Genomic DNA, 18,710 nt, shown 5'->3' on the forward strand with positions numbered 1-18,710 from the left:
TTGGATCAATTCAAGTATTTGTCACTCGACCAAACCAGAGTTGCTGATTGTTTGAACAGTGGAGAGACTACAGACGGATAAAGCGCTCCGAGGCAAATTTGTAATTTGTGATTTTGGACTATACGAAATAAACTGAATTGAATTGAAATACATCTGGGAAGTTATCTTTGTTTCTGTTGAGTGTGTTTGATTATGAGTTAGCAGGGCAATTAAGCCTGTCTGTGTTCGGTGTAAAAAAGAAACTTGAACTCAGAAGGTTGTATTTATCTATGTAGGTGTAAGAACATTTTCTTCATTGGCATTTTGCAAATTATTTTAGTTTATTCATCAGACGCAACAAACACGCCGCTTGTGCGCAATGCATCCTGGTACATGTAGGCATGAGAAATCAGCTTTCTTGGTCAATATAGAAGTACTGGGAAATGTTTTTCTTTGTTGGACTACATCCACTGTCAGATTCATTAAAAAAATCCAGATAATTCTCCCTTTCTGATTCACGGTTTTCCAGGACGAATACGATTTACAGGAAGTTAAAGTCTCTATTTTATGGGGAATTAAAGTCACAAGATCCAGCTTATGAGGCCTCAGAGTGTAGTTGCCTGCAGTTGTAAAACATAAAACAATGATTGTATTCTGAGGGGATGAAAAAGGAAAAAGGCTGTTATGAGGCCACGTTCTTAACTGGTGAGACCAGAGTGGAGACACAGAGAATTAAGTACTCGGGTCTGTTTCTGCTATGTCATATGTCAACAGAAACTAGCCACTTGTTATTGCCAAATATCCTCCACGGCAAACCAAAAGAAGGATGTGTGTTTTACACTGCAAATTTCTTAAAAACCATGATTCTGTTTAAACACAAAATCCTCCAGTAAACGCATTAATGAATAATAATCAACTCAACATTGGGAGAAGGAAGATTTCCCAAGGCTATAAATCCGCAGGTTTAGAGGTTGAGACCTCTCAATCCATCAAGATTAGTCTGTTGACATTTATCTCAAACAAAAACAAATGTTGCAGAAGACGGAGAACTTTGAGAAAAGAAGATTTAAAGCGTTCTTAAAAATAATCCCAGGGAAGTAAAAAAAAGAAGGGAAAAGATCTGCAGAGATGGACTTACAAGTAAAGCAAACAACACACGTCGCCAATAACCAATCTAAGGCACTATCATTAGGAGCAGTCAGGTGTGTGCGGTAGCTGTAGATTCTCAAGGAGGGGTGTGTGTGTCTGTGTGTGTGTGGCTTGACAGCAAGTGTGGACCTACCCTCCTCCTGCTTGGCCATGTCCTCAGGGTTGCTTTCACTGTCCGCGTCGTAGCCCTCCTCCTCCCCCTCCCCCGGGGGCTTAACGCCACAGCTCTGCACCTCATCCACCTCCTCAGACAAGTCGCCTGCTGGAACCACCTGGAGCTTCTGGTGGAAACAGAGTCAGAGGGGAAGAGGAAGAAAGAGGAGTCAAGAAACAGTCATGAATTCTAATCCCTCACAATTCAACAAATATACAACAAAATCATCGCCTGGTCAAGATGTTTGTTAGATAAAAAGTATTTCGCAAGAGCTTACCCAATGCGGTTATAGCATTTTTTTGTTGTTGCTAAAATATACCACGCATGACAAGCAGCGGTCTGATCACCATCACAGCAAACATAATGCTTTCAAGTGATGAGGAATTTTTTTTTTTAAAGTACACGATGGTCATGAGACGAATATCAGCTGATTTGCAGCCTAGTGCCTTGACGTAAACGGTCAACACACACACACACACACACACACACACACACACACACACACACACACACACACACACACACACACACACACACACACACACACACACACACACACACACACACACACACACACACACACACACACACACACACACACACACACACACACACACACACAGGTGGAAGTCACATCACACTCGGCTGTGCTCACTGAGAAAGAAACTAGGCTCTTAGAAGGTAAATCTATTATATAAAAAGCTCAATCCCTCTGTGTTGGAACAGGCTTAGTCAGACAGGCATTTTAAGACTTGTGAAAAACAAATCTAAGGCTGTGAGAGAGGCAACGACTACCGGCGGGAAGTCATTTTAGTGAGCGGCCAGAAGCTATTTGTCTCAATTCCCGGACCAAATAAAAGCAGTTACATATATGGTCTTGAGAACCAATTTATTAATGTAGTCTGCATTCCGAGTGACTATTAAGAAGGCAGAAGTTGCAGTGACTAAGGGACATGTGGTAATATCCATGAGGAACTTATATTAACATCTTTGAAACAAAGTACCATTGCGACCTGTTTGGGTTTCAGACTGAGACCCTGCTCGCTCATGTTTGCATTCCCTGCTTTGTCTGAACAATGGCTTTCGTGATCTATCATCATCTATCTGCTGTTCTGTTGCACACCGGGCTGATAATGGCTGCTGAGCAGCATAGTGCGAGAGGCCATACACAGCCACCCAGGTGCTTGATGGGGCACGGCTGGAAGATTATTGTACGGTTTGCTCCTAACTAAACACCACAGCTCTATATGTTTTGCCTCGGCGTTCAGCCAAAGAAGCAGTGTGTGGCTACTGAACACAATCTGCATCACTCTACTGGGGGGGGAAAAGCAATTTAAATTTATCAATCCAAGTCCCCTCGACAGCAGTTCGCTGGGCACATTAGAAGATAAGTTCCTATCATTGGGTAACACACAACAAGATGCAATTTGGTTCTGGACACACTTGCTTTTATTTCTCTTTGCCATTTCCCGTATTCATCCCTGTTTGACAGCATTTGCCCATTTGTCACCTCGTTGAGAATCTGTTTCATAAAAGGGCATAAAAGTAAGAAAAAACGTGTTTTTGGTCCTTTTCTCATTACAATTATTTGCTACTCTTTGACGTATTGTTTGGTGCATTGTAGAGCCATATTACAAAGCTGATAGGATGAAGACACGAGGGGAGAGGGACGGGAATGCCATGCAACAAAGGTTTACGGCCAGCATCTCAAACCCAGAGGCCACCAAGGGGGCACTAGTTAGTTTTCAAATATAGCTTCATTCCCTAAGTGGATAACTACAATGGCACTTTGCGTCATGGCTAGAAGGCAACAAAGATGGAGTCGTTTTAAAAGCAACATCTTCTATTGAGGAGGCTGTCCAGTAGGACATATAAATAATTAGTAGAGTAACATTGGACATTGAGAGCATCTCCGGTAGCTGTAGAGGAATCCAGTCTGACTGCCTATAACCTGAACGTGTCTCTTTACTAGACACAAGTTGCTCAAAGAATCATGAGAGTATAAAAAGGTGCAGTATCGTCACTCACAGTTTCTCCCAAGGCAGGACTCACCCTGTCTGGCTTCTCCTCAGGAGGATCAGGACAGGATGACACCTCGGCCAAGGCCACTCTCAGGAGAGAGTCGAACAAAGCAACAGCAAGGTCAGAGTTCACCACGCCGGAGCGAGAGAGCTGGTCTCTCACCTCAAACAGAGTCTCTTCCACCGACTGGAGCTATAGACCAGAGTTGACATAACAGTTTCATGAAAGCCAGACAAAGAAGTTGTTTTGTGTTTGATGTGCACAGGGATTAGTTGATTGATCGGTGGGATATTAAACTACGTACCTGATGAGAAAGCTCAGGCTCTATCCTCTGCAGGGCCGAGTTAGCGCTGTGAAGACAAATCGCCAACAAGGCCTCAAAGAGACGAATACTTTGGAGTTGCCACTCTTCCTCCAGCCTCTTTGCTGGATATTTGATCTTTCCCTCAGCTGGACAAGTGCCGAGGGCATCGGATGTATCATAAGTCGTCTCCTCCAGTCCCAGTGAGGCCGCTGGGACTGTGGACTCAGGGCTACCTTTGCCTTTACCGTCCCTCTTCTTCTTCGCTTTTCCATCCTTGGTCTTACAGGAAAGTTTCTGAATAACCATCGCAATGAGGCGCAGGCAGACCTCCAGTCCTCCGAGCCTGAAGAACTGCCTCTGAAACAAGGGGCTGGCCATGTAGATGCACCGGCACACTGACCAAACATCTGCGGCGCAGCGCAACTGCTCCTTGGACGGCAGAGCCACGCAATCTGGGGACAGGTAAGGCAGTCGCCCGCCAAGAGGTTCGCTGGCCGTGCTGTCGTAACCTGAAGTGTCCTCAGAGTCGTTGGCTGAGTCCCGGTCAGAATCGGCCTCTTTGCTGACACAGAGGAAGGCCACACACAAGAAGAGGTTGATAACATGGAGGTGGGTCTCTGCTTGGCCGCGTCCTGGTCCACGACCCTGCCCGCTTCGGCCCTTATGACGTGGACATGCCTCTTTCAGACCTTCGTAGAACTTACTAAGGCTCTGTGGGCTCTCTCCAGCCCCTCGGGACCCCAATTCCTCAGCCAGGCCCAGGACGGTCTCCCTTTCCTCAGCATCAACACTCTCCAGCTCCTGAAGCACCCCATCAGCCTGCTGGTGTCCAATGCCTATTATCAGAGTCTCAAACACCTTCAAGGCCAAAGAGCGTGTCTGGTCGAGGTAGACGAGCTCCGTCACCTGGTTGAGCCCGTTGCAACTGACGAAAAGGTCTCGGATCACCCTGAAACAGAAAATATTACCAAATCAGCATAGTAAAACAGAGAATAGACAAACATTATACAAATTCAATATAAATACAGGCAGTTAGCAATATTTATAATGTAACACTGTAATACACTATGTAATGCATTTACTTAATAATTAGCCTCAGGAAGAACATGGCTTTGCATATGCCTCTGGTTGGTCAAGCAAAGGATTCATAAGGTGACAGAAAGGGAAGACTGTTAAACTCTTCCAGCAATTAAAATAAATGGCAGCACTCAGTCTAATCTCATAAACTCTGCATCCAGTCAATCAGAGGCAAAGTCACTGCCGCCACACAGCCACACTCCTTCCTTCACGGATTTAATTTCCTCCCATCAGGTTGCAGATATAATTTCCCCCAAGGCACACCAACTCCTTTAAATATATTACTCAACTTCTATTAACATGACAAATGAACTGTGAAGGACACGACATGCTTATGTTGCGTATGAACACATCTGCTATATTAGTAAAGTTCCAACTTCACACCGCGTTTGCTTTGTTATCTTATGTGTTTTTTGTTTGTTTTGTTGTGCGTATCTTTTACTGAGCTACAAAGACACATTTCCGTCACATTGAGCCAAAGTTATCACACGTTTATTAAGCAAAACAAAGCTGACATTTTACCCTTTTAAATGTGTTAAAAGTGGAAAACACAGGCTACTGAGAGAGTGATGAATAATAAATTGCGCTCCTGCAATGTAGGGTAAACCTTAAACCTTAAAGACTAAGGTGTCAGGTTCTGAGTGAAGGTTACATCCACAGTTGAGAAGCGAGAGAACACTTTGATGTGCTGACATTATACACCGAGTGAAAACTAGATTGCTTTCATCTCAGCATGGGATTGTTTACACAGTATGCCAAGGAAATGAAACAGATGTTCAAATAAAGCTCTGAGCTCAGTGCATTTTTTTTCTCCAATTCAAACCGTTTATTTCCAGTCTTCCCCCCAAATCAATTTAGAGTTGATTAATTCTGCTTTTTCAGAACATTTTCTCTTTTCATTCGTAGTGTACACGTTCATCAGAAGGATTGGCCTGAATATTTAATGCTCTCCTCTGCAAAGATGCTCTGTAACGCAGAGAGCTACAGGAGCAGTGTCCGCTGATAAAGACGCAGGCTAGATGTCAGAGGAGGTGCAGGTATGAGATGGATTCTTGTCTTTTAGGTTATCTTGCACCAGCAAATCAATCTGTTCACTGCAGCATCTGTAATTAGAATGCAGGAAAGGATCCCCCCAAACTTAGAAACACTCTCCTTGTCATTTTAACCTTCGCCATTCAATACACTACATGTACTATGTGACGTATATGAAGCCAGCCTTAGAGGGCAAACAAACAGTGGACATGTTTGAATACACTGGAGGAGCAAATTTGTATTTACCTCAGTTTGTACGCTCCTTGTACTCGCTGGTAATAATTTGAACATGGCAAGAAGTTATTCCTAAAGGCAAATGTGGAGATTGTGCATACGGCCATAATGTCACATAGAAGGTACTGAGCCCAGAGATATTTTTGGCAAAAAAAAGCACCTTGATCATGATGAATCTTTTGATTGGAGACATTTTAAACAGCAGACGGCTGAATAGAATGCTGATAAAAGACGGTATTGTCCCACCAGATTGAGCCGTATGCTCTAACCTTGTGATTGAACGTACATACTGTATGTGAGGATGGGTGGTACAGAAGCAATAGTTCAGTAAGCATTGTTCTTCAAGTCACCCTTTTCTTGACCTTGAGGTGATGTAGATATTGCAATTTGTTCGAAGACCTATTGAAAAAAGTGCTTCTCTTTGGGGTTGTCTTAGTTGTAACAATCGGATTGAATGCAGTACACTTTTCCTCTCTGTGTCCAGATTTGGTCATTATGATTACCCTTACAAAAATACTAACTGTTTTTCAATGCAGTAAGTGCTTTTTGTTGGGGTAGTCCGTTACATTTGAGCAACCGCTGTGTGCTGCAACCTGAAGTCTCACTAAAGTTTTATAATTTTGATAAAACAGACTAAATCTAAATGTGTAACTGTATCGTGGCGATTAAAAGCTGAATTAAGTGGAATTCTTAGAGCGATTTAGAACGACATAGAAAAAAGAGACATTACACTTGTAAGTGGTCGCAATTTAACAGCCAACATATTTTTTTTGCCTCACAAACTATGGGGGTGGATGAAAGTTGCCAATGTGTCAAAGAGAGTAAGAGTCCTCGTCAGCGGGTGAAAGCCAACCTCCGATTCACTCTCGTTTTAGAATGAGCACTTTCTATATCATTTTTGTTTGCTGCTGGGCTATTTTCTTAGACTCCACTTGGATGCTTCCGATCTGGTCGCTTTTGTTTTTATAGAGGTGTAAACCTCAAGAAACTGTATTTTCTTACTTTGCTGTGTTCAGGCTGAGGCTCGGATGACAAACATCACAGCTGTATAAAGGCTTTGAATACCAGTCAAACCTTCAGAGAGCAGAATGACATACTCGGAATTTTAATCTGGAAACATATACGCCCGCTGCTGACAGACTGCCTCAAAGCATCCATCCATCCATTTTTCATTCACACTGATCCTGTTACGAATTGCATGGGGATTCAACCTATCCCAGCATGCATTTGGGCAGGAGCCGGTACATCGCCGAAAAAGGTCATCATGTTTAACACGCAGACGGAACACATTCACACATATGGCAATTCAGTGTTTAACAACCTGCATGTCTTTTGATTGTCTCATTGACTCAATATTCAACCGATAATAAACCCCAAAGTTAAAACTAATGAAGACAGTATTATAATGTTATAATGTTAAATGTGTCTGGATAAATACCACAAGCACCTGCTTTAGCCAGACTACTGTACGCGTCACAGTGTTACATACACAGTCACTCATCTTCCATCTGTCACTCAGTACACAAAGCTGTAATAAATTATTTATTAGCATCAATTAGCAATGACCTGGAAAGACAGATCGAATAACAAACAATGCCCAAGTGGATACGGTGTCTACTTTAGCTGTCTGATTATATTTGCTTTATGTTGAGCAGAATTCTTTTCTTGCGTGAGAAAGCTGCCAAAACATTTTTCAAAAACATCCACCAGCATCACATTTATTCAACTAGAACGGGCACTCGGTAGAGCGCATACCTTCGCATATCACAAGATTGGGCATTGAATTATGAACATTTTGGCATTAGTTGCATGTCAATTGGATAAAAATTGACCGCGCTATGGTAAAAAAAAGATTTAGACCTTTTCATGACCTTGACCTTTGACCCGCTCGATCCCAAAATCTAATCAAATGGTCCCAGGATAATAACCAATCATTCCGCCAAATTTCATGCGATTCAAGAAGATTTTGACCTTTTTCATGACCTTGACCTTTGACCCGATCGATCCCAAAATCTAATCAAATGGTCCCCGGATAATAACCAATCATCCCACCAAATTTCATGCGATTCCGTTTAATACTTTTTTACTTATGCGAATAACACGCACGCATACAAATACACGGCGATCAAAACTAGAATGGGCACTCGGTAGAGCGCATACCTTCGCATATCACAAGATTGGGCATTGAATTATGAACATGTTGGCATTAGTTGCATGCCAATTGGACAAAAATGTATCGTGCTATGGTAAAAAAAAAGATGTTGACCTTTCCATGACCTTGACCTTGACCTTTGACCCGATTGATCCCAAAATCTAATCAAATGGTCCCCGGATAATAACCAATCATCCCACCAAATTTCATGCAATTCAAGAAGATTTTGACCTTTTCTTGACCTTGACCTTGACCCGATCAATCCCAAAATCTAATCAACTGGTCCCCGGATAATAACCAATCATCCCACCAAATTTCATGCGATTCGGTTCAATACTTTGAGTTTTGCAAATAACACGCATACAAATAAATAAATAAACTAGAATGGGCACTCGGTAGAGCGCATACCTTCGCATATCACAAGATTGGGCATTGAATTATGAACATGTTGGCATTAGTTGCATGCCAATTGGACACAAATGTATCGTGCTATGGTAAAAAAAAAAGATTTTGACCTTTCCATGACCATGACCTTGACCTTTGACCCGATTGATCCCAAAATCTAATCAAATGGTCCCCGGATAATAACCACTCATCCCACCAAATTCCATGTGATTCAAGAAGATTTGACCTGTTCATGACCTTTGACCTTGACCTTTGACCCGATCGATCCCAAAATCTAATCAACTGGTCCCCGGATAATAAACAATCATCCCACTAAATTTCATGCGATTCGGTTCAATACTTTTTGAGTTCTGCGAAAGATTTTGACCTGTTCATGACCTTTGACCTTGACCTTTGACCCGATCGATCCCAAAATCTAATCAACTGGTCCCCGGATAATAAACAATCATCCCACCAAATTTCATGCGATTCGGTTCAATACTTTTTGAGTTTTGCGAATAACACGCATACAAATAAATAAATAAATAAATAAACGGCGATCAAAACATAACCTTCCGGCATTTTCAATGCGAAGGTAATAAATACACGGCGATCAAAACATAACCTTCCGCATTTTCAATGCGAAGGTAACAAACAAAGCATTGATGCAATGATGCTTGTGCACATTTACTTACTTGCAGCTTTACATCTTTAATATACATACAATAATCCTGAAATGCTGTCTATTACTACATAGATCCCCTCAAACTATAACCGACTAAAAACAACCACTAAGAAAAGGAAGACCAAGGAAAGGTAGGATTCGAGAAAAATGTAAAACCGCTCACCTTGATTTGAGAAGGGCAGGTAACGTTTGCAGGTAGATGAGTAGTACCTCCACAGGCAGGCACTGTGTGTGACAGCTGCAGACTTGAGTACAGGCAGTGGAAACCCCCAACTGTTGGGCATGGTGGGCCAGCTCTACCCCTCTCTGCAGCACAGGGTTGAAGATGTGTGTGTAGAGCTGCCACTGCACTATAGCATTGCCCCGCAAAGTCAGGTGGCACACATGGCCAGCTATCTGCTGACTCAGCTGCCAGTCATCACCAAACACTAGCTCCTGATAGGCCTCCAGAGCATTCCACTTCCACAGCATGTCCTCTTCCCCTCCTCCACTTGGCAGAATACCCTGGGAGCGGTAGCACAGACTGGTAGAAATGGCTGACGGTACTCCGTGCTGCAGTGTCTCCTCCAGGCCTGGCAGCTGGCTGCTGTCCAGAGTGCAGATGTTACAGGAGGGCAGCGTGGCTTTCTCTGATGGTTGTCCCCCACCAAGCTGCTCTAGGATTAGTCGGCCCAGGACACTGAGAACATGAGACTGGTAACTGCGCAGACCTGGAGCTTGGAAGGCATGCAGCAGGGGTCTTACAACAGAGCAGGGGTCCATACAACAGCAGATTCCAACGGCCTGCACCCCGGCCAGTACCTGCAATACTGCTGGCCCACTTGGGGACAATCGCTGCAAGAGCCGCAGACATTGGTGAGCACAGGCAGCCAGGCAGCAGCAGCGCTCAGGGTAACGCACTCCATCCATCCCTTCCTTGCCGTCTCCATCCTCTTCAAAGGGGTTGCGCCTGGCAGCCTGTTTGAAGGCAGAGACGGGCAAACCTGACAGGTCTCTGTGGTGATGCAGGAAGTGGGAATATTCACAGCGACGGTGCCGCCGTCTGGCGCACACAGATTGATGCAGCTGCTCTGACTTTGCCTTCTTCACCGCACTGATGATCTTAAAGATTCCTGCGATGAGACCTCGAAGCCTCTCTGAAACTTCACCCCCTACTTCAGAATCCTTGGCCCTGCAGAGTCCCTCCAGGCGCAGCACTGTGGCCTCAAACAGCTCCAGACCGCGGTGCTGGACAAACTCATGGATGAGCTCCAGCGCTTGGCTAAAGAAAAAGGGGTTGGGTGTGGAAGCCTGCAGGCAACCCAGCAGCACTTGCAGCACTCCCTCGAGAAGCTCCGGCAGCAGTAGCGCCCTGTGGCGATAGTGGGAGAATGAAAAGTCATCCTGGACCTCCTGCAGGGTCTTCTTAGGCCGGGGAGCAAACGGGTCACTCTGTCTGTCCAGGCAACTTTGGATTTTGAGTGTGGCTCTCAGCAGGTCTGTCAGGCTACGTCTCAGGCTATCTGGGAGGGTTTCACTCTGACTCACATCCACTGACATCAAGTGAAGGATGGTGCGCAGAAGCATCCTCTGGACCAGTGCAATGGGCTCCTCCGTCCAGCCTCCAGCAAGCTCCTCTACTCCCATTCCACCTCCATCGCCTCCCCCTGGACCACAGCAATCTCCAAACTCAGTCAGGATTTCAGTCAGAGTAGGTACGACACTGATTGCCAGGCCAGGGTTGTGGTTGATGCTCATGTCAAACTTGCATACCTTCTCCAGCAGAGAAAGCAACACATGGCAGAGATCAAAGGGCGAGTTTTCCATGCGGTTGAAAATGGATATTGCAGCTGGGTCTGTCAGGGTTTCGGTGTCCATCATCTGGTACCCAGGGGCTCGGGGGTGTGGGTACGGTGCACTCATGGGTTCTGTGGTGGCAGTGGCGCTGGATGTTAACTGTGAGGCCTCTGAGCGATGATGCTGACAGCTTACCCGGATGGTGGAGTCATGTGACCGTCGGCTCCTTGGGCCTGGGACAGCTTTGTCTTCAGGGTTGGCTTCTGAATCCGAGGTAGAAACCTGGGACTTCCGAGCATCCTTTACAGAGTACCTCTGCGCTGTTCTGCGTGACCTTCGTGACTTCCAGGTGCCACTGCCAACACGGGACCTCTTCCCAGAGTTCGGTTCATCTGTCGCAGCCTTCTGTCCTGCTCTGAGAGGAGCGGCCTTCACCTCCCGGCTCAGGAATACCTCCAGTAGGGACGGCAGGGTGAAATCTGTTAACATAAAGAAATCTGTCAATTGAATTCTGGACATTCATGAAGAACAACATACCAAATAAATACTGTTATTTTTTAGTCTCACTAGACTTGTGTTTCTTACTGCTGAAGTGATGTAGGATTATTGACACATTTGTCACATTGAGATTCCAATTTCGCTTTAGTTTTTTATTCTGTAAGGTGAGTAACTTCAACTCAGCTGCATGTCAACAGCCGTTTGTTAAAACACACTCAGTGAGTAGGAATTAATTAAGTCAAAATGTCTCGGGTCCATGTTAGCGAGGATCAGCAGTCCTGTACTAAATACCAGTGTCATCCTGAGGTCACACGCCTCTGCAACCACTACTCTTCTCCTGTTATGGGACTGGCTGCTTTTGTTTGTAAGATTCAACGTGATAGAGACACCGACTACAAAGATCAATCACAACACATCCATCACCAAATGAGCACAGCACACTGTTTGCACTGTAAAGCAAGTAAAATATTATCAAAATGAGTCATTTGATAAGAACACAGACACTGTTTACAGTCAAAAGCACTGTGCACACATTCCACTGACTTCCCAGAAACACACCCAAACTAATGTAAAAACATTGCTTCATCTTAATAATTGTCAAATAATTATGAAAAAGGTGAAGCAAATACATACATCTACTAAGCTAGAGAGCATTTCTGGTCTATGAAATGCATTTAGCATGCTAGATGTACATACAGTTTGCACATCACAGAGAACCGAAATGCACAGCACATTTTTACACTCATAAAATGAAGTATGTAAATTGAAGTAAGTAGTTACCAACCAGTAATAAGAGATTGTTACGTGTGCAATTACAGCTGAGCAGTGTGAGGAATGTGCAACATTAACAAGAGATAGAGTATTGCATATATACTACACAGTAGTATATAGTACTTGTACACAGCATTTGTGGTAATACAGACCTGGGGCTTTTTCCTCCTGCACAGGGATCTTCCAGACCAGTGGGAGCAGAGACAGCAGCAGAGTGAGCAGCTCCTCCCGGCAGGTCAGTTCCTGAAAGTGCAACAAAACAAATTGAGATTACCTAGAAAGTTCCCCTGCCCCGCTCCCTTTGGCCACACTCTGGAGTCACACCCAGACTCTCCCATCAAGATCAACTTGGTACAAATGTCCTTTGGGTTTATCACGTTCAACAAAGACAATTTAGCTACTTTAAGATGAGCTTCCAGTCTGAATTGAACTGTAACTGGGAATTTAAAAAGTTTAATTAAAAACGTTTTCTTTTCCATGAGTTAGGTATTCATTTCTCTGCATTTAGTTTGCAAGTTAGTTTGTCTTCTGTGAAATGTGTCCGGCAGCAATGTAGCAACTAAGTGACAGCCTTCCTTTCCAAGACCTGGAGGATCTCGTGTATATCCAGGGCATACCTCACAGCAGAGAGAGAACCAACGCCATCATGTGTTAATTACAAAAAAACGTGTGCATTATGAAAGATCAGGTAGCTGATTTTACAAGATGTAAGTATTTTCTATTCATTGTATAATAAACACAACATTAATTCATTATATGCTGTGTAGTTACTTCACGGTAATGGGTCAGTCTCTTTTGTCGTGTTTATGCATAGCCAATGATTGACTGATATTGACTTATAAGTTACCAATTCTTAACTCGCTAATCAAGGAGGCTTTTTGTTTGATACTCGTTAGTTGTTGAATGGCCAATATTAGATTTGTGAAGCTAATAGTGTAAGGATATTGTTATCCGATAGCGATATCTTGACCAATGCCTGCAATCAAACTGGCAGCATTAAGTTACACGACTACACAAGTTACACGCTGTAACCATTCGGCTGCCAAGGAGTTTTTCACCCCTCCATGCTGAGCAGGACATTTTAATGACCTCAAACCCATTTCTGTGCTGGCCAACCCGTACACTCATTTAAAATCTTTAAAAAGCTAAAATTGGCCGATATACCAGCCTGGGTGATTGAGTGGTGCATCTCCACCTCCGACTGTAAACTATACAGCTTTTTATCTGGTTGTCGCCACGTATTTGCCTTTCAAATTATTCAGTTGATGATTCACCCTGAGATGACTGACATTTAACACTTGGATATATGTTTCATAAACATATATCCCTGACGTTTACATTTTTTTAATTATTGTAAACAATGATGTTTCATGTTATGTTTAAACATGACTACAGGAATACTGGTTTCGTGTGGAATAGTTTTACTTATGTAATGAATGAGAGTCTTACATAAGGAAAATCTTACCGAGATAGACTTGAGTCATTGAAACAGTGACCAGGTGGCACAGGGTGGGAGTATTCACCCAACTCACAATACATTTACACAAGATTAATAATTTGAAACCACTTTTTGCAAACCCAAAGTTCTTAAATACCACAAATAAATAAATGTTTATAAAAGTGCCTGACCCTGATTGCCACGAAAGAATCGACTCCTTCCAGCCCACAGCTGATGCACACAGCTGTAGCTTGTATTAAAACCCAAACACATTACCAATTTATCACATTATAGTATCTCATTCAATGATGCATGTGTTACTTCAAGTCTGAGGATTATAAACTTCTTATTGAAAAGACCGTTTGGCAAAAAGATAACTGAGCGGGGGAAATCAAGATTTTTGCTCTCTGTAACCGAGAGAATCTTTTTCAGAAGAGATCACTATTTACATTATATATCGAAAGGTAACCATAGTTAATGGATTGTCCGAAAACCATTATTAATGTATGGTCCACCTCAATGGCCATGACACTCTATTGACATGGGAAGACTTAGACTGTGCATTGCCTGACTTCCCCCATCAACACCATCAAAGCGTTCAAAACCTCATTAACTGTTATGTTTCGTGTACGCTGACATTTGACTTAGCATCATGACTGACGTAGGGAATTGTTGAAAGAAAAACCCTAAACCCACGACACTCAGAGATCCGATTGTTTTTGAATTTATGATTGTTTCTGATCTTTTATGTGCAGCGCATTCTCCCTGGATGGGAGCATCTACTAAACTATTACTTGACCCGAAAGCACTCACAGATCAGATCAATACATCAACACAGTGAGTCCAGTGTGGTTTAGGCTCTGCTGAACCAGTACAAGGCAGAGGGAACACTGGGCTCCGTCAGTCTGGTGCCAGTTAACAGAGCAAACAATATCTGCTTGTGTGAAGCCATTCTTATCATGTGCTCTGCACTCACTGGTGTTGATAGGTGACAACTAACTGACGCCCTTCATGGGAAAGTGTTTCCACCAATCCAGGTCCAAACTGTATCTGTGAGAGTAATACTGATCTATGTTGTATATTGTATGATACAAACATCAGTAGTTAGTACTGTCAACTGTTTTAAAAAGATTTGCACATCAGCAGAACCAGTGACCAACTTTCTGCAATCAATCAGAAAATCAAACAATTTATTGTGGAGCTCAGTTTCTCTTTAGGTAGGACCAACCTTCAGGCCTTTGTAACATGAATGATTTAAAAAGGGAACCGAATTGGAAACGTAACAAATATGAAAGACAATTTTGTCCATCTCTTGGTGTATTAACAGGGTTTAGCATCTTGAAATCCATTAAGGCTGTATCGAATTAAATTTGTTTATAGAGGTTTTTGAATTAAGCTTTGAATCGTTGTCAGCATGTTTGTTGACGACGGCTCCGAAAAAGAAGTCCTTGAACTGCATCCTTAGTTTGAATAAAGTTAAGATAAAATGAGTTGTTTTTTCTTTTACAAAAACAGTGCGTGCTTCCCTACATGTGCAGAATGTCGGAGGGCAAACCATTTTCTGATGCAGCGAACACGTTGTTTAAAAAAAAGCTAAAAACAGAAACATTCTAAAAAGGATTTACATTTCAGCATCAACGTCCTGCGTGTAACAGAAATTAGAAACCAACTCTCTAGAATCAATCAGAAAATCAAACAGCTTGTGGGCACTGCAGCGCTCATTTCCTTTATAGATATGATCATCTGCTAACTTGAGTAACACCAGCCACGGATGTCGAGAGGCCTCCTAACTGGCCACTAAACAAACACAGAGAAAGGGACGACTGTGGGTCAGTGGTTAGCAGGTCCGTCTTTCAATTAGATTATTAGAGTTAGATTAGATATAATGTATTCATCCCCAGGGGGAAATGTCTTTGTAATTGTAAAACTAAGTGTATATAAAGTGAAGCGGTGCACAGTTTGTTGATGTTGATTTAAGGGAGGATCTGGCCAGAGGTGACTTATTATAAGGTCTAATATCAGTGGGCAGGAATATTCTCCTGTATCAGGAATGATCTCCTGCATCTGTCCTTGTGACAGCGGAGCTGAAGCAGTCTGTTGGAGGACGTGCTCCGCTGTCCCTGCAGGAGATGGTACAGCTTAATTAGAGGATCGGTGAATCGATCCCCGCTCACGGCACCTAGTCGATGTGTCCTTGAGCAAGACACTTAACCCTGAATCAGCATCGGCGAAATGAAATGTAAAGAGGCAATATTATCCACGTGGTGGTCGAACAGTTTGGTGGAGTGAAACTGGGCAAAAGAAATACAAGCATCTCCTAATGTGAACAATTAATGCCAGCAAGGTATTAAAAAGAAATTAAAGTGAAGTCAAATCCAATGAAAATTTGTAACTATAAATATACAGTGTGTTCTACATGTTTCACGGATGGGCAGAATTGCACTGTGATCATAAAGTGCCTCTATAATCTTACCATCTGAGGTCTGTCTGATGTTATGTTAGCATAATCTTTGTATCTTTTATCATGTGTTAGCACTATATTGGATCTCTTTTGCTAACTCTAGTTAGGAACTTTCTTCTGATGAATGGAGATAAGTCGCAGCATTGGTTACAGAGGCTTATGTGCAGAAATTTGAATTTGTCCTGCTGATATTAAACAATGATTAAAGAATGATTTAAGAAATAGGAGGCCGAATCTGAAACTAAAAGCTGTGGCCTAAGTGTGAATATTACAGAATGGAACTACAGTAGTAGCATTTACATAAACATGTGACAATAGCTGAACCCCCATTGCTGAAACTATAGTTGCTCATACTGTATGACGTGGTCTTAAGGGAATGAAGAATAATGTTCAGTATTAATGTTTTTCATGATGATTCATTCGTGGCCTTGAACATCCTCACCTGGTCAATGATGGAGTCCAGGGTGCTGAGCAACAGGAAGCCCCGCCCTCGGACCAGGTACTCTCCCAGTGCCACCATATGACTCTCCTCCTCATCTTCCTCCCGTGCCTCCGCTCTCTGGGCCACCGCGCTGCATAGTTGATGTACGTCAGTCAGGAACTCTCTCGCCAGCGTGTTACTGGCCCCACTCATGTCTGAGCTACAACAGAGGAGATAAACCACCTTAAGGCGGGGGCACAAACAAGTCTCTATACACATTTGAAGATACAATGTGGGATCATGAGGTTGTCGGTCATGAGAGAAACCCAAGCAAATTTCATTTTTTGGGTAGCGGCATGATGATGTAATACTGTGAATGTAAAAGCCTTCAGTTATCAAGCTCCTCCTTTATGGAACCAGCTTCCATCTTCAGTCAGGGAGGCAGACACAGTCACCTCATTTAAGAGTAGACTTAAGACTTTTCTCTTTAACAGAGCTTATAGTTAGGGCTGAATCAGGTTCACCTGGTCCAGCCCCTAGATATGCTGCTATAGGCTTATAGGCTGCTGGGGGACGTTTTAGGATAAACTGACCACCTGTTTCCTCTTCTCTCTCTACTTATGGATGCATTTTCATCTTTCCATTGCACATTATGAGCTCTGCTTCCTCCCCGGAGTCCTTGTGACTTCACGTATGGCTGGGTCTGATGCCATGGCCCTGCTGATGCCCTCGCCCACTCCTCTTCTCTACATCCATCTGCCAGATGGATCATGGAGGTCTGGATCGTGGTCCATGCCTACTACCAACTAGTCATACACTCTGTCATACTCACAATGAGTTGTAACTCTGTAATGCTTCCTTCTGTACACATGACGTCTATTGCTTCTGTCCATTTGGGGAGAGGGATCCTCCTCTGTTGCTCTCCTGAAGGTTTCTTCCCTTTTTTCCCTGTGAAAGGGTTTTTTCTATTTTTGGAGAGTTTTTCCTGATCCGATGTGAGGTCCTGGGACAGGGGTGTCGTATGTTTACAGATTGTAAAGCCCTCTGATGCAAATTTGTAATTTGTGAGAATGGTCTTTGGAAAATAAACTATATTCAATTGAATTCAATTGTAAATGAAAAGTTGTTAAATAATCCTTTGACTTTGAAGGCCAAGCTGCCTCCTTAAAAATGCTACGTCCACTTCCCTTTTGATTTAACTGTAAATAGAGAAAAAACAGATGTATGTAAATGTAGTAAACTGTAAGGAAGGGATTTAAAAGGAAAAGTTCAGAGTTCACGTTCTCAACAAAACATCATAATCACACTTATCATGCAATACTTGAATGCTCATTCAGAATTTGGAAGTAGCAGATACACAAGTGCAGTGAGATTCAAGAAAAAGTAATTTCCTTCAAAAAGCCAAAGAAGGTTGATTTCGAGATCATCGAGTGTGCCTGCCACAACCGCGGGTTCCTCTAAATTTAACTGACAAAAAGCTGTAGGACCCAACACACGACACACACCTCACATCGCTCTCCATTCACCGTTGAAGATAGACACACCCTTGGCAGGTAACGCCCAATCACACAGCTCAACATGGATTGAAAACACCAGGACTAAAAGCATGTGATGCCACATGCCGAGGGGACTGGCCTTGGGAATACTGACGAGCCCCCGGTGCCCTGTATGAGACCTCCGTAATCAATCAGGATTCACAGTAACAGCCTTTGTTTTCTGCACTACAACAACTGTTTCGGAAATTTATCACATATATTTTTTTTAAAGGAACAAACATGTCGACTAAGATCGACTAGCAAAAGCGCCAAAAAGAGACGAGTTAGGCATGATGAAGCATTAAGTATTCTATCTAAAATAAAAGATGAAACACACTGATTAAATCCAAAGTTTACGCCACTCTACTCTTCTATCATTTCGTTTTTTATATGAAATGATAGAAGCCCTAAATAATGCCATGACATGTTAAAAACATTTTATTCTTCTATTAATTTGAATTATATTCTTGTAACTAATCAAGATTGCAAGTTTCCAAAAAATAAGGTAATCTGTCAAGACAAATGCCTTAAGGATGTGTGCAGAATGATGTCCAAACCTAGTTTTTATGACATTTGATGGTCACCTCATTGTTTTATTTTTTCCAGTTGTATTTTATCAAGACCACAAGGTTTCCAAA

General features: G+C 42.9%; 1 protein-coding gene across 5 annotated transcripts in view; it reads right to left on the reverse strand.

Moving 5' to 3' along the window:
• Positions 1-18,710, reverse strand: part of lyst (lysosomal trafficking regulator) — a 56,393-nt gene that overhangs the window by 27,555 nt on the left and 10,128 nt on the right. For 4 of the 5 annotated variants that reach the window (XM_056436307.1, XM_056436309.1, XM_056436305.1 and 1 more), the window contains 6 exons: positions 16,559-16,757; positions 12,370-12,460; positions 9,336-11,427; positions 3,609-4,557; positions 3,311-3,496; positions 1,262-1,409 (listed from right to left, as the gene is read on the reverse strand). In XM_056436307.1, coding sequence (XP_056292282.1) covers positions 1,262-1,409; positions 3,311-3,496; positions 3,609-4,557; positions 9,336-11,427; positions 12,370-12,460; positions 16,559-16,757 — 3,665 coding nt within the window. The remainder of the gene's footprint in view (positions 1-1,261; positions 1,410-3,310; positions 3,497-3,608; positions 4,558-9,335; positions 11,428-12,369; positions 12,461-16,558; positions 16,758-18,710) is intronic. The other variant, XM_056436306.1, reaches the window with a different exon arrangement.

This window comes from Pseudoliparis swirei, chromosome 17, assembly GCF_029220125.1.
Source record: "Pseudoliparis swirei isolate HS2019 ecotype Mariana Trench chromosome 17, NWPU_hadal_v1, whole genome shotgun sequence".
NCBI classification, from domain to species: Eukaryota; Metazoa; Chordata; class Actinopteri; order Perciformes; family Liparidae; genus Pseudoliparis; species Pseudoliparis swirei.